The sequence below is a fragment of the Strix aluco genome, chromosome 1 (genome assembly GCF_031877795.1).
Source record: "Strix aluco isolate bStrAlu1 chromosome 1, bStrAlu1.hap1, whole genome shotgun sequence".
In the NCBI taxonomy this organism is placed as follows: Eukaryota; Metazoa; Chordata; class Aves; order Strigiformes; family Strigidae; genus Strix; species Strix aluco.
Window position 1 is genome coordinate 67,495,070 of NC_133931.1, and position 13,830 is coordinate 67,508,899.

A 13,830-nucleotide genomic window follows, 5' to 3' on the forward strand; every position below is an offset into this window, starting at 1 on the left:
CAAGATAGCCAAGAATGACAAAGTCTCTACAAAAATTCATTTGTAATTGCCATTACTAAAACACTCTGGAATTACTTTTTGCACAGGCAAAAGCTGGAAGTAGAAGCATCCAGGGCAGAACTCAGAATGCTTTCCCCCATATCAGTGAAGCATTCATTATGACGGAGGAACAATCAGTGTATTTTTGTGCAGTTCAGAACTTCTGAACGAGACATACCCAGAGCTGAACTGGCTAGTCAGTACGGGTCATGTTCAGAATATATACATTTGTAAACAAGATGCCAGTGACACAAAAGCCAACCAGTCCATAAGCAGATAGTCTTGGGAAAAGATGCAATCCCTCACCTCCTCCAATTTATGCTTTTTGTTCTGCAATAAAATTCCACTCCCCACTACTGTCTTTCCCTGTCCCCAGCTTCAGCAGTTCACTGCCTCTTGCTTCACGTTAACTAGAATAGACTGTTTCAGTCAGAAGGGACCTACAATGATCATCTAGTCCAACTGCCTGACCAATTCAGGGCTGACCAAGTTACAGCATGTTCTTAAAGGCATTGTCCGAATGCCTCTTAAACATTGACAGGCTTGGGGCATCAACCACCTCTCTAGGAAGCCTGTTCCAGTGTTTGACCACCCTCTCGGTAAAGAAATGTTTCCTACGCATAAGTTTGTTAACAATGAAATGGAGAGAATGGTGCAACTGAGAGAAGCATTTCTTGCCTGATACATTTGTTGTCCTTTTTTTAGGCATTTATGATAGATGGAAGCTGTTCCTCTGCAAGATAAATATAGACATATAATTGTTTTAAGATTAATTCATGCACTGATGTTAAATGGTTGATTTTAATTGGTTGCTGGAGTCTTGCTACAATATGGGACTGACTCCTCTGGTGAACTTAAGGGCAAGTCTTGGAATTTCCAGTTGAATTTTAGTCTATGTCCAGTCCAAATTCAGTAGCTGGGGGCCAACATCCTCATGGAACCTGCAGAGTTATGGAGTGTATATATGCCTGCCATGTGTCTGAATTTCACTCAAATAGTATATAATGTTGCAGAAGTTTACATGCACTCTGCTAATTTTTGTTTCTTCCGGAAGGAGGTGAATTTTGGCATATTTGATTGTACTAATGGAAATATCCTTCAGGGCCTGGAATTTTTCTTGTCCCAAATCATGATACCAGCACTTAAATCCCAGCAGGTAATCAAATAGCTACCTTTTTCTCCAGAACATGTGGATTTAAGGCAAGTGGCTGCTGCAGTTGAACGTAAAATGGGATAAAAAAGATACAAGTCTAATATAGGCCTTTATGGGAGTCATGCAATTTGTATAGAACTGTTTGATATTCATATAGTTATTGCTTATTTTCAAGCAGTAGCACTGGCTGTAATGGTCATGACAAAGGAAAACGTAGCATAGCAGCCATACTGAAGTAAAACTGTGATGACTTAATTAAAACTAGATTAAGCCTGGATTGAAAGAAATGTCAAGTTCTTCTGGCAGCACAAGGGATCAGTCCACGATTTTATCATAGTGTGTGGACAGCAAGCACTGTATCACAGCCAGAGTACCCAGCTTATTTGAGTTGTCCTTGTTTTGTGGCACTCACAAAGCATCACAGTTAGTTCTATTGCCTCCAGAAGTACACGTTCAGAGGTAGGAAATATAATGAGGCTTACTGTCTGTCAAGAGTGATGGTGATGTATGTTGTTACCATATGCTACCAATTTCTCTCACCCAGGAGCGGGAAGGGAGATTAGAATCTGTTTTCTCTGTTCAGAAAGAGCCAAATCAGACTGAAAAAAATGACAACAATTCAGTGTGAAGAGAATGAGGGCAGGGAGGCATTTTTATTTCTTGAGCACCTCTTGCTTGTTTGTCTCTTCTTGTCTAACACAATAATTAAATCAATGCACACTTTAAAGTATTTATGTTATAGTATAGATGAGTGTATTTTAAAGGGCATACTGATAAATCTTTATATACTGCCATGAATAAGAAATACTTTTCTAGTGAAAAATAAGATACCTTTTGTGTTCAAAAAACAAGTGTGACCCTCGTTTTACTTTTTTTGGATTTTTTTTTTTGCATAAATCATACAATAATCAGAACTGGGGAGCTGTGAAAGAAGGTTTGAAGAACAGCCAAATACAAGACTTTCTGTATTCAGTGGATAAATTTGTGGGTACTTTGTCATCATCAAGACAGAATATAGAAGATAAAATTCAGCTCACAGAAGTGGATATTGATATTTATGTCAGCAACTTACAAAACCCATCTGACTACATAACTGCAGGTGAGTAATTCCTACAGCAAAGCAAACACAATGATGCCGTTTATACAATAAATATTATGTCATTACTAAAATATTACTCTGAAGAATTAATTCTTCCCCAAGCTGTATACATTTTTCTGTTTACTCTTGCCAGGTTTCTGACTGTGTAATCATAAAATGATCAATCATTTGTCCGTCCTTTAATTCACAAATCTTAAAGGATTTGGTAGTTCTTTGACATATCATGTACACACTGGCATGTGTTCCTCCTAGTCTGTTGCCCAAGTAGCTGCTGAGTGAAGCCATCTACTAATGTGTCTACTCTTCACTTTCTTTGACACTGGGGAAATCCTACCCAATATTAAAGTCTGGCTCTGAGGGCTGTGAGTGAAAACAAACTTATTTCTATAAATATTTATATAGACATATAAATACATATATATACATATACATATATACACATCTATACATATATGTATATGTAAGAAAAAGAGTAGCTATGACTCTTTGAACAATACCTTTCCACCATTTCTTATCATCACATGGATTTTCAGAGTGAAATAATGCCAAACCAGTCAATACTTTTGCAGTCCCTCTCAACCCTTCATGTGCCTTTGGCAGGACAGCTTCCACAGAAGAACCGATGACTCTTAAGATGAGACGATAACGTTATATAGCTGGACAGATTCTTTAGATCTATTTAGTAGTACAAGCTCCACGAGTCCTATGCACCAAGTGAAATGGATTCTTACAGCTGCTAGGGCAATCTAAAAGATGTACTGACTTATAAATTATAGGGGGTTTTGTGACTCTTAATAATAGCGTCTGTTACGTGATGCTTTTAATGTGGAATACAAGTGGAAAAATATACACATAATAGTTAATGCATTTCTTGATTCTCTGAAACGTGATTCTCCCAAAACCACATTGCTGTATTTTTTTTCCTTATGAACTCACTGTATTTTTAAATGTTTCCAATGTAAAGAATATGCAGTAGTAACAAAGTAGGTAGATACAAGTTGTATGTGTGTGCATCTTGTTGTTACAGTCTTAATCTTTTCCTGTTGTTGGTCAGTGATTTGAATATACTCAGTTTACATAGAGTCTCAGCTTATGTTTGACAAGGACTTTTCACCTCAGTGGTTAAAAATCTGTATTTATTTCTTGGTACTTATGAGACTGTCCCATTCTATGATTTTGAAGGCAGTAACACAGAGGTCACTGAGAAACTTGAAGAAGTGGTCATGATTTGGATCAAACAGATCAGACAAGTTTTAGTGGAGAGTGAACAAATGAGAAGAGAAGCTGATGACATTGGTCCATCTGCAGAGCTGGAACACTGGAAGACAAGAATGTCATCATTTAACAGGTTAAATCCCTTCATTATTTCTCACAGAGTCTAAAAAAAACCTTTTTAAAAATAAGTGTAAACTTTCATTCCAAAGAGAGTATTAAATGTGTTTCTTTCTTCAAAGTCTTTTAGATGAGATCAAGAGTTCAAGAGTAAAGAAAATCATAAGTATTCTTCAGGCAGCAAGATCAAAGACATTAAAGCAGTGGAAAGAGCTGGTAATTGCTATGTTTTAGTAAAAGTTTTCAGTGCGTACAGTACTGTATTTGTAATACACACAGAAATGAACACAATGCTAAAAATAGTTTTGAGTGCTTATCCTGATTTTTACTGTGGTTTATTATCTGTTCGTTGAATCATATACCACCAATGATTCTGAAGACAAATAGATACCTTGAAAAGAAGTCAATGCTTCTGTAATGTGTCTTTCATTGATGTAGTGGGCAGAATGGTTGTGCAAAAGTAAAGCAATGCAGCAATACAACATTTTTCTGTCTTTCCAGCTACATCCCGTGCAGGCCAACTGTAGAAAGGTCATCTTTCATGTCTGAAAGTTCATCATATTGCTTTTAAAATTATTGACAGCTGGCTTTCTGTAGCATAACTTCTACTTCAGATAAATGGATATCTGTAATGTAAACTTATCAGTCAAAATTATAGGCAAGCCCGAAAATAAGCTGTACACCATGTACAGCTGATGAGACCCCCTCAAAACACCAGAATGTAGATCTTCTGGCACTTAAGAAGGTATTCTACTGTTTTGAATATAGACCAGGAGAGCAGTGTCACCTTACCAAGTTTTTGATTTTGGGCTTAACATATTTGCAGACTTTTATGATAATGGAATTTGGATGAGCCTGTCTGTACAGAGCCAGTACAAGCCAGAGATGATGAACAGGGAGAAAAGGAGAGTTTACGGCCTTTGGAAGAAGTGGCTAGCCACTCACAATGATTACAAAGATGCTGTGAGGCTATGCAGTGTGGAAATCAGGAGGTCAAAAGCCTAACTAGAAATTAATCTGGCTTCAGCAATCAAGGATAACAAGAAATGTTTCTATAAGTATGTCAACAGCAAAAGAAAGACCAGGGAGAGCCTCCATCCCCTGCTAGATGCAGGAGGAGACATGGTAACAAGTGATGAGGAAAAGGCTGAGGTCCTTAATGCCTTCTTTGCCTTAGTCTTTAATAACAAGACTAGTTGTGCTGAGGGAATCCAGCCTCCTCAGCCAGAAGACAGGGAGAACGACCCCCCCGCAATCTAGGAGACAGTCAGTGACCTACTGCATCACACAGACATACCCAAGCCTACCTTGATTTTAATAAGGCCTTTGACACCGTTTCCCACAGCATTCTCCTGGCAAAACTGGCTGCTCAAGGCTTGGATGGGCACAAGCTTCACTGGGTAAAAAACTGGCTGGATGGCTGGGCCCAAAGAGTTGTGGTGAATGGAGTTAAATCCAGTTGGCGGCCGGTCACGAGTGGTGTCCCCCAGGGCTCGGTTTTGGGGCCACTCCTGTTTAACATCTTTATTGATGATCTAGACGAGGGGATCGAGTGCACCCTCAGTAAGTTTGCAGATGACACCAAGTTGAGTGGGAGTGTTGATCTGCTCGAGGGTAGGGAGGCTCTGCAGAGAGACCTGGACAGGCTGGAGTGATGGGCTAAGGCCAACTGTAGGAGTTTCAATAAGGCCAAATGCCGGGTGTTGCACTTTGGCCACAACAAACCCCAGCAGCGCTACAGGCTTGGGGAGGAGTGGCTGGAGAGCTGCCAGTCAGAGAGGGACCTGGGGGTATTGACTGACAGCCGGCTGAACAGGAGCCAGCAGTGTGCCCAGGTGGCCAAGAAGGCCAATGGCATCCTGGCTTGCATCAGAAATAGCGTGGCCAGCAGGGACAGGGAAGTGATCTTACTCCTGTACTCGGCACTGGTGAGGCCGCACCTCGATTACTGTGTTCGGTTTTGGGCCCCTCACTACAAAAAGGACATTGAATGACTCAAGCGTGTCCAGAGAAGGGCAATGAAGCTGGTGAAGGGTCTGGAGCACATGTCGTACGAGGAGCGGCTGAGGGAACTGGGGTTGTTTAGTCTGGAGAAGAGGAGGCTGAGGGGAGACCTCATCCCCTCTATAACTACCTGAAGAGAGGCTGCAGAGAACTGGGGATGAGCCTCTTTAATCAAGTAATAAGTGATAGGACAAGAGGTAATGGCCTCAGTTGCGCCAGGGAAGGTTTAGACTGGACATTAGGAAGTATTCTTTACAGAACAGGTTGTTAGGCGTTGGAATGGGCTGCCCAGGGAGGTGGTGGAGTCCCCATCCCTGGAGGTGTTTAAGAGTCGGGTCGACATAGCGCTTAGGGATATGGTGTAGTTGGGAACTGTCATTGTTAGGTTCATGGTTGGACTAGATGATCTTCAAGGTCTTTTCCAACCTTGATGATTCTGTGATTCTGTAACTGGATTTCTTCATACAGAGTTGCCTCCTAAGTACTGGATAGTTCCACCTGTCATGAACAGAAGGATATACACGCATTAGTTGTGAACTCATTTTTCCTAACAAGCGTTTATTAAAAAATGATGGGAAATACCCCAGTACATTTCAGGGATCTTGTCTAAGTTCTGTAGAATGGGTACCATGCTAAAACCATTCTAAAATGTAAGTCGGATTATGAAAACCACGTTATTGTAATTCCATCAGTAAGGAAAAGCTTTGGGGGTCTAAGTGAAGAGTTCCTCTAAATCACGTCCAAAATGTTTCTGATTTCCATGTAGATCTTACCAATTCTTGCATGTAAAAGCAGTTATTTCTTATGTAAAGAAAAAATTACTCATTTGAGAGAACTCTGAGAAAATGTTTGCAAGATGGAATCGTAGTCTGCATCGTAAAAGAGCAAGAACCTGTTCAGTAAATTTTAATAGTATTAATTCTATTTCTTTTTTCTTCTTCCTTCAGGATGGTAATATAACAATTGCTGCCAATGAAGCTAAAGACAACGTGAAATATTTATATACATTGGATAAATTTTTTGGTCCACTTGCCAAAGCTTCACCTGTAAGTAATACTCTAAAGGCACTTAACATGAAATGCAGAAAAGAAAAGAAAGGCTTTTGCTGCTGAAAGAAATATATTTCTCCTTTCAGCATTTAACTCCTATGCTTAATGATTAGTGGACAGCTTAACTCATTTGACATTAGTGAACTGAGTTTACAGATTTTGAATAAACCAGAGATAATACTACTTTTTGTGTAGGAGGCAGCCATCACTCCAGAAGATAATTGAAGGACATGAGAAGAATAAGCAAAAGATGATGTTTTTCCAAACCTGATACCAAGCTGAAATGTCTTTGTGAGGTTGGGTTTTACATATGGTACCTCTTCCTGTCTCCATGCGTTCAGTTGAGGTGAAACTGGGCAGCTTCCCCTTATTTTACAGGTTAAAGCTGTTTCTATTGCAGGTAGCACGTATTTACTGTCATCCTGGTTAAAATGATAAAACTTATTTTCATAACCATGTGGGTCTCAGATTTCATTTTTAAGTGAGAATATGAATTTTGAAGATACAGCCATCAGGCAAAACTATCTAAGTTTACATGGTTCAGAATATTTACGCATAATCCAGCTGCTTACAGTTTTTCTAAACATTATTTTCAAAGCTTGAACTCTGAATCCATTGTGCTATTTTACACTTTCTTCTGCAAATATTCACCGTTCTGCCAAACTGGACTTGAATTTTAGATACCATGTATTTTTTATCCTTTTCTAGACCAGTCATTGTCTCTTGTTCTGAGTTCTCAGTATATCTGGCTTGTGTGACTTTCTGTGAAATCTTTCTGTGGGACAGAAAACTCTATAGTTCAGTATCCTCAGTAAGAGAGAGATTATTGTTGCCTTGCCTCCCACTTCTGGATTTCTCTTCTGTACAGATCTAGGCAAAATGAGCAAAGGCCAACTTTCTTCTTCTTGTCCTTCCTACAGCAGGCCCACTCTTTTGTAGCAATGTATGACTTCTTTTCCTCGGGTAGCATATTCCTTTGTAAAGCAGGCTACAGCACCTTCATATAGTTGAGGCCATGGCCAAAAAGAGTACAGCCTCTGTTTTTCCTCTGGAAAATCCCACTCTGGAAGAAGACCTATTCATTTATTCATTACCTATTCCCCATTTTTTTCTCTTGGTGTGTTAAGTCCCTGCAAATTAATTGGATGGTCCAGTTCATAATTAGATGTCTGTAAGAACAATATGTTACAATCAAAAAGATGTTTATCCATTGATAAATGTATTCCCAGAGCTGTCACATTTTCTGCTGTGTTAATTTTTAGGAAATTTGAGTTGCCAACTTTCCCATTTTTTCCTGTTGTAGGTAACAATGATGGAACACATACCCAGTTTAATGAATACTGTCTGTATGATCTACTGTACATCACCATACTACAACACATCAGAGCGCATGACATCTCTTCTTCTTAAAATCACCAATCAAATGATTAACACATGCAAGACATATCTATGTGAAGGTGTTTCAAAAATCTGGGATCTGGACAGGTGATAGAATTTTAATAATTTAATCTTGTTTTGTTAACACTAGAAGTAAAACTACAGATTAGTCATCAAGATTATTAAAAGGTAAATTTAAGTAGCCCCTTGTCCTCCTACCAGGCACTGATTCCTTGTGACTACTCATTTTGTGTAGAATTAAGTACTCTGAAAAAACAAATTTCCTGTGTGTTGTGAAAAAACCTGTAATTGAAAAGCATGTAAAGTGTATCAGTATATAACGCTTGATATTTGTCCCATGGCTTTTTTAAGACCAAACACACTTGAGAAATTAGAACTGGCAGCTAAGGTTCTTCATAAAGAAGCTCTAAAGATAGACTGGCAAAGTTCTATCTAAGATTTCTGTTTTGCTATTAGTGGGCAGGAAAGTCAGTTTGAGGGATAGAATGGGACTCAGACTTGTATTTTCTGAGTATTTGGTGGAGAATGCTGTATGAACAAACACATGAGGAGTGTAAATGGTGCCAATGAGGTACCTTAAATTAAAAAAGCTAGATTTACTGTGTTTGCTAGTTAGACAAGCCGAAGACTAGTTTTGTTCTTCCCTTCTATTGTTCTGTTACAGCTATTAGTATCACAAGAGTCCCTGTTTTTCAGCAAATGTTAGGTACTATACAGAAAATGAACAAAAAGTTTGCCTCAACTCTAAGGAGCTTGCAACCTGAAACATATGAAGTAAATAGTGAGATGGGGCGGGGGGGGGGGGGGGGGAAAGAAGGATTGAGAAAAGCCAGCAATCATGCAGTGTTGGTCAGCTGGAATGACAGTGTTTTCAGCAAACCTTGTGATGCCCTTGGATGTTTTGTAGGCATCACTGCCAGGAGAACTAGAGACATTTCAAGGAAGAGACAAGCTAACTGCTCTGTAGCTACTTGCAAGGAGCTGTTCCTAAGCACTACGTACAATGTATATGGAAGCACAGATATTCGTATGAAACTGAATTGCGTGGTGAATGCTGATGTCACTGGCAGAACAAGTGTATGTGGAGGATGAGAAGTTAAGTGGAAATAGCCTAGGAAAAACACATGCTATAAGAACGAGTCGCTTATTTTCATGCAAAAGAGAAGAGGGAAACCACAGAGAGGGGTTAAGATGAGCACGACGTCTAAAGTGATCAACTAGAAAAGTAATGATTGAAATAGTCTCTTGAAAGAGTATAATTGAAGCAAGATTATGCCTACTGAGGTGAGAAGGAAAAGGTGTTACGAGTTCATCAAGACATAGAAAGTCAGGATGCCTGTGCTTAAATTCCAGCCAAGTCAAAGGTGACACTGAGGTAACAGGCTAGGAGACATAAAAGTAAATCTAACAAATAATTTGGATTCCTCCTGTATTTTGGTGTGGGTAAAGTTTTCAGAAATTACCTGTAATCAGTTAAGTACTGGCTATGTTTATTCTAAAGAATTAATGTAAATAGAAGTAGAATACATTCTTTTGTTTATTCTAGCTGAATTTATTTTTGAGATATTATTCTCATTTACTTATTTGCTGCTGCTGTACCTGCAAAAGTTTCTTTCTGTGCCAGTTAGTGGTTTCAATCTATAAAGTTCGACTATCATTTTAATTCCCAATGATCTTTTGGAAGATGAAAGACAAAGCCAAAGTGGAGCAACAGCCTTGGGTAGATGGCTCATGGCTAATTTCCATGCCTCATCTATATATCTCATGTATAGTAGTACCTCAGAGTTAATGAACAACTGTGTATAAAATGTAATTATCTGTGGACTTAGGAACCAAGGTCTTCCTGGTGTATCTTTTTAAAGAAACAAGACTTTCCTCATGCTTACTGTTGTCTGGAAAAATACCTCTCCCGTTTTGCTGCTTAGAAAAAACAAAGAAACAAATGAAGGAAAACCCATCAGCAACACCCAGTTTACAGAAGATGAGAAATGGCCAAACTGCAGGCATTCAGTAACCAGGGTTTACCTGGTGTAAATCCTTTCTGGACTATGCTGTGAAAGTTTTAGTTTGATGACAATAAAACCTAAACTAAAAACATCCAATCTAGATAACAAATTTAAAACAAAATCTTTAATTGTAATCCTCATATTTTGAATGTTTTTCAGGTAATGTATAATTTTGTGTTCTTACTTTGCAAAGTTGCATATCTGACCAAAATGTACTATTTTTATTTATACTCTTTTGAAGACCTCCTTAGGATGATTTTCTGTCTTCTGTGCTTTCTTCCTCAGGCAAGAATTGCTAAAGAGGATACAACAATGCATTTCCCTCAAAGAACAATACCAAACATACTTTCAGAGAATTAAGGAGGAGCTAAAGGAAAATCCAAGTGAAAGGCAATTTGATTTCAGGTAAATAATTCACTCTAATATTGAATTGTATTCACTTATAAAATTTATAATTGAGATGTCATTGTATCTGCTGGCTAGCAGAAAAGCTACATACTCAATTAAAATGTAGTAGCATAATCAGAACATGACCTTGAAGAGTTTTTTTTTTTTTTCATTCAGGAATAAGCCAGTGACGGGTTTTTGCCAGTCACTTGTTGATTTAGCAGATGTCCAAGGGGACTTCAAGGGAATTTATGCATATGTTAATTTAATACATATGTTTATGTATGGTCTGAAATCCCAACAAATTTAAATCGTGAATATAAGGAAAAGACTCCAGGGGAATTCAGTCAGCTTTGGGCTGGATTGTCTATCACAGTGCCACGGGGAGTTTTACCTGTTTGGCACTTATCTCATGGGGCATTTCTTAGTATTGTACCTTCACAATTTGATCTCCTGCAAATGTCTTATTTAAAAGAGCAACTCCTGTGAAATGTGGTAAAGGCTTTTAATTGGCATATATAAGGATTAAGCATTTTCTGATTTGTATTGATTACTTTAAAATGGGTTTTACTTGATTTGTAATTATTACAGCATAGATTTTTTTAATGTGAAATTTGGTAGCAGTTCTGGTAGAATATATGTGGGTTAAATAGAAAATATCTATTACAAATAGATTTGTGTAACAATCCTTCTGTTCCTTTTTTATTGTTAGTGAAAACTATATATTTGGAAAATTTGATACATTCTGTAAACGTTTGGAGAAGATTTCAGATATGAGCAATATTATGGAAAGCCTTTTAGAGCTTCAGCATATAAAAATAGAAGGTATTGAAGAGATCAGTACTCATTACGAGAGCATTGCTACAAACACCAAATCCAAACAGTATGATGTTCTGGATCACAGAAAAAAAGAGGTACACGTATTCAGCACTTGTCTGACAATCACTCCCTTAATTCTGTGATTTTCACTGGAGTTATGCAAAGAAGATTAAATATTATAATAATGCATATAGTATTTTGCTGTAATAATAATACTTTCATATGTTTTAATACAGTTTGAAAGTGTGGGTAAATTTGGCTTTTGTTTCAAATGTTTTTGTTAATTTTTGATAAACTATGTTCTGTGTGATAGGTAATGCTACAAAGAACTTTTCCTAAACATGTTTGTTTTGAGATGCATATATTTTGAACTGCAGACTAGAAACTAATTCAGGCAGATCAGTGCATAAAATACAGTTTATCTAGTTGCAAGAGTCACTCAGTGTTACTGAAAATACTTACTGGATTAGTAAAGGCAGGATTATAGCAAAGGTAGCAAAGGCACTTAGATGAACATTTTAGAGGGAGAAGTAAATGATATCACCCGCAGTTCTGAGCAGTGTGGTAGAAACTGAAGTGGCTTTTCAAGTGCTCCAGACTTATGTTTTAATACATTCTGCCATGCTGGAATTGGGCTGCTTTTTTTTTTTTTTTTTTTTTTTTTTTTGAGCTGTAACCTGCTTGCTTTGCAGGATTGATAGCCTCACAAGAGAAGTGCTAGAAATGTTGACTTACTTTTCCTGCCTTCCTTAACTGTAGCTTGCCACTGTCAGGAACTTTCCCTTAAATATTTAACTCTAGAGTACCTTTGCCTTTCTTCTAACTGGCTGATGGCTTCCATTTCTGTAATACTTGCTGTGTGATTCTTTTCTGAAAGAGAACATTTACTGGTAACTGGAATTTGAAAGTGTTTAAAAATTGTGTGACTTTTCTACACCTAAATGGTTTGAGCAATATATATTATGGACTGTTTTCCCAAGCTTGTGAAGTGCTTTCTTCAAGAGGAAGTTTGCATTGAACTCTTTTTGTAGGTCCTCAATCTTTTGGGCTTAAGAAAAATTATTACAGATAAGTACCCAAATAAGTACAGATAAATACCCTACTTCTAGTTAGGAGCTGCCAAATTTGGTAGCCCAGTAGAGGTGAGGCTGTCACGGCTCCATGTCCCTAGGTCCACTGAGCTGTGAGGCTGGGTGTGTAATTTGCAATAGGCATGCATGCACACATACACACAATATATTTATACACAGGTCTGCCCGCACAGCTCAACACAAACAAAAACCACAGAAATCACACAATTATAAACAGTATTAATGGCATCATCCTGTACCTCTCTGGCTGAGCAGGAGGAAAGCCTGTTAGTAGAAAATATATATACATGGATCACTCCAGCAGCTGGTCTTACACACTCAGTCTATCCAACAACTGGCACCTGGATACCCAGGTCTCCCCAGTTCCTGGACCTACAACCCCTGCCAAGATCCACAGCCCCACTCCAGCTGCTGGTACTCAGACCATACACACACACGCACAGACACGTGCACTATGGGTCCCTCCAGTAACTGGTCTTAGGCAATCAGTCTACCCTCTACTTGACCCCTGGATCCCCTTGCTCTTCCAGTTGCTGACACACAGAGACACACACATGTAAACAGTTCTTGTAGTTGGTCCAGACTTATAACCTTATCAGTAGCTGACCTTCAGGCCCTACCATCTCTCTGGTAGCTGGCTTGGGCCACCAGGTCCCTCTGGTAGCTAGTTCTTAGACTGCTCAGGTCTCTTCAATATCCAGCTCAGACTTATGGCTGCTCCAACACTTGGTTCCCATGCCTCTGTCTTATTTGCTGCCTAGTCTGGTTTAGTATTGTCTAGCCATTACATGTGACATACAGACCCACACAGTATGCACATGCTCCAGTGTCTAGTTGATATGATCCATGGTTCCTACTCTGGTTGCTAATGCTTAGACCTCAATACACTCTAGTCTCCCCAGACCTCAATACACTCCAGTCTCCCCAGTTGCTGAGTCCACAGGTGCACAAGCCCCAGTGACCCATGGTCTCCATAGAATCATGGAATGGTTTGGGTTGGAAGGGTCCTTTAAAGACCATCTAGTCCAATCACCCCTGCCATGGCAGGGACACCTTCCACTAGCCCAGGTTGCTCAAAGCCCTGTTCAACCTGGCCTTGAACACTTCTAGGGAGGGGGCAGCCACAGCTTCTCTGGGCAACCTGTGCCAATATCTGACCACCCCCATAGTAAAGAATTTCTTCCTTATTTATGTCTAACCTAAATCTACTTTTTTTTTTTTTTTTTTTTTTTTTTTTTTTTAGTTTAAAACCCTCACCCCTTGTCCTGTCAATACAGGCCTTGGTAAAAAGTCTCTCCCCATCTTTCATACAAGCTCCCTCCACTCTTGTTGCTGGTACATAGACTCCCATACACTTATGCACACAGAAGAGAGAGACCTTTTTCCAAGGAAAACAACTAGAAATAAGTAAGAAGACAAGACAGACATGCTGATCAGGTGCAGGGCATGGCCA

General features: G+C 38.9%; 1 protein-coding gene across 1 annotated transcript in view; it reads left to right on the forward strand.

Annotated features, from left to right (window-relative positions):
* The window catches only part of LOC141933334 (dynein axonemal heavy chain 5-like), a 166,853-nt gene that overhangs the window by 12,052 nt on the left and 140,971 nt on the right, over positions 1 to 13,830 (forward strand). The window contains exons 7-14 of the mRNA XM_074847902.1: positions 1,094 to 1,195; positions 2,105 to 2,291; positions 3,474 to 3,639; positions 3,746 to 3,839; positions 6,575 to 6,673; positions 7,980 to 8,161; positions 10,366 to 10,485; positions 11,180 to 11,381. Of these exons, the coding sequence (XP_074704003.1) occupies positions 1,094 to 1,195; positions 2,105 to 2,291; positions 3,474 to 3,639; positions 3,746 to 3,839; positions 6,575 to 6,673; positions 7,980 to 8,161; positions 10,366 to 10,485; positions 11,180 to 11,381 (1,152 nt within the window). The remainder of the gene's footprint in view (positions 1 to 1,093; positions 1,196 to 2,104; positions 2,292 to 3,473; positions 3,640 to 3,745; positions 3,840 to 6,574; positions 6,674 to 7,979; positions 8,162 to 10,365; positions 10,486 to 11,179; positions 11,382 to 13,830) is intronic.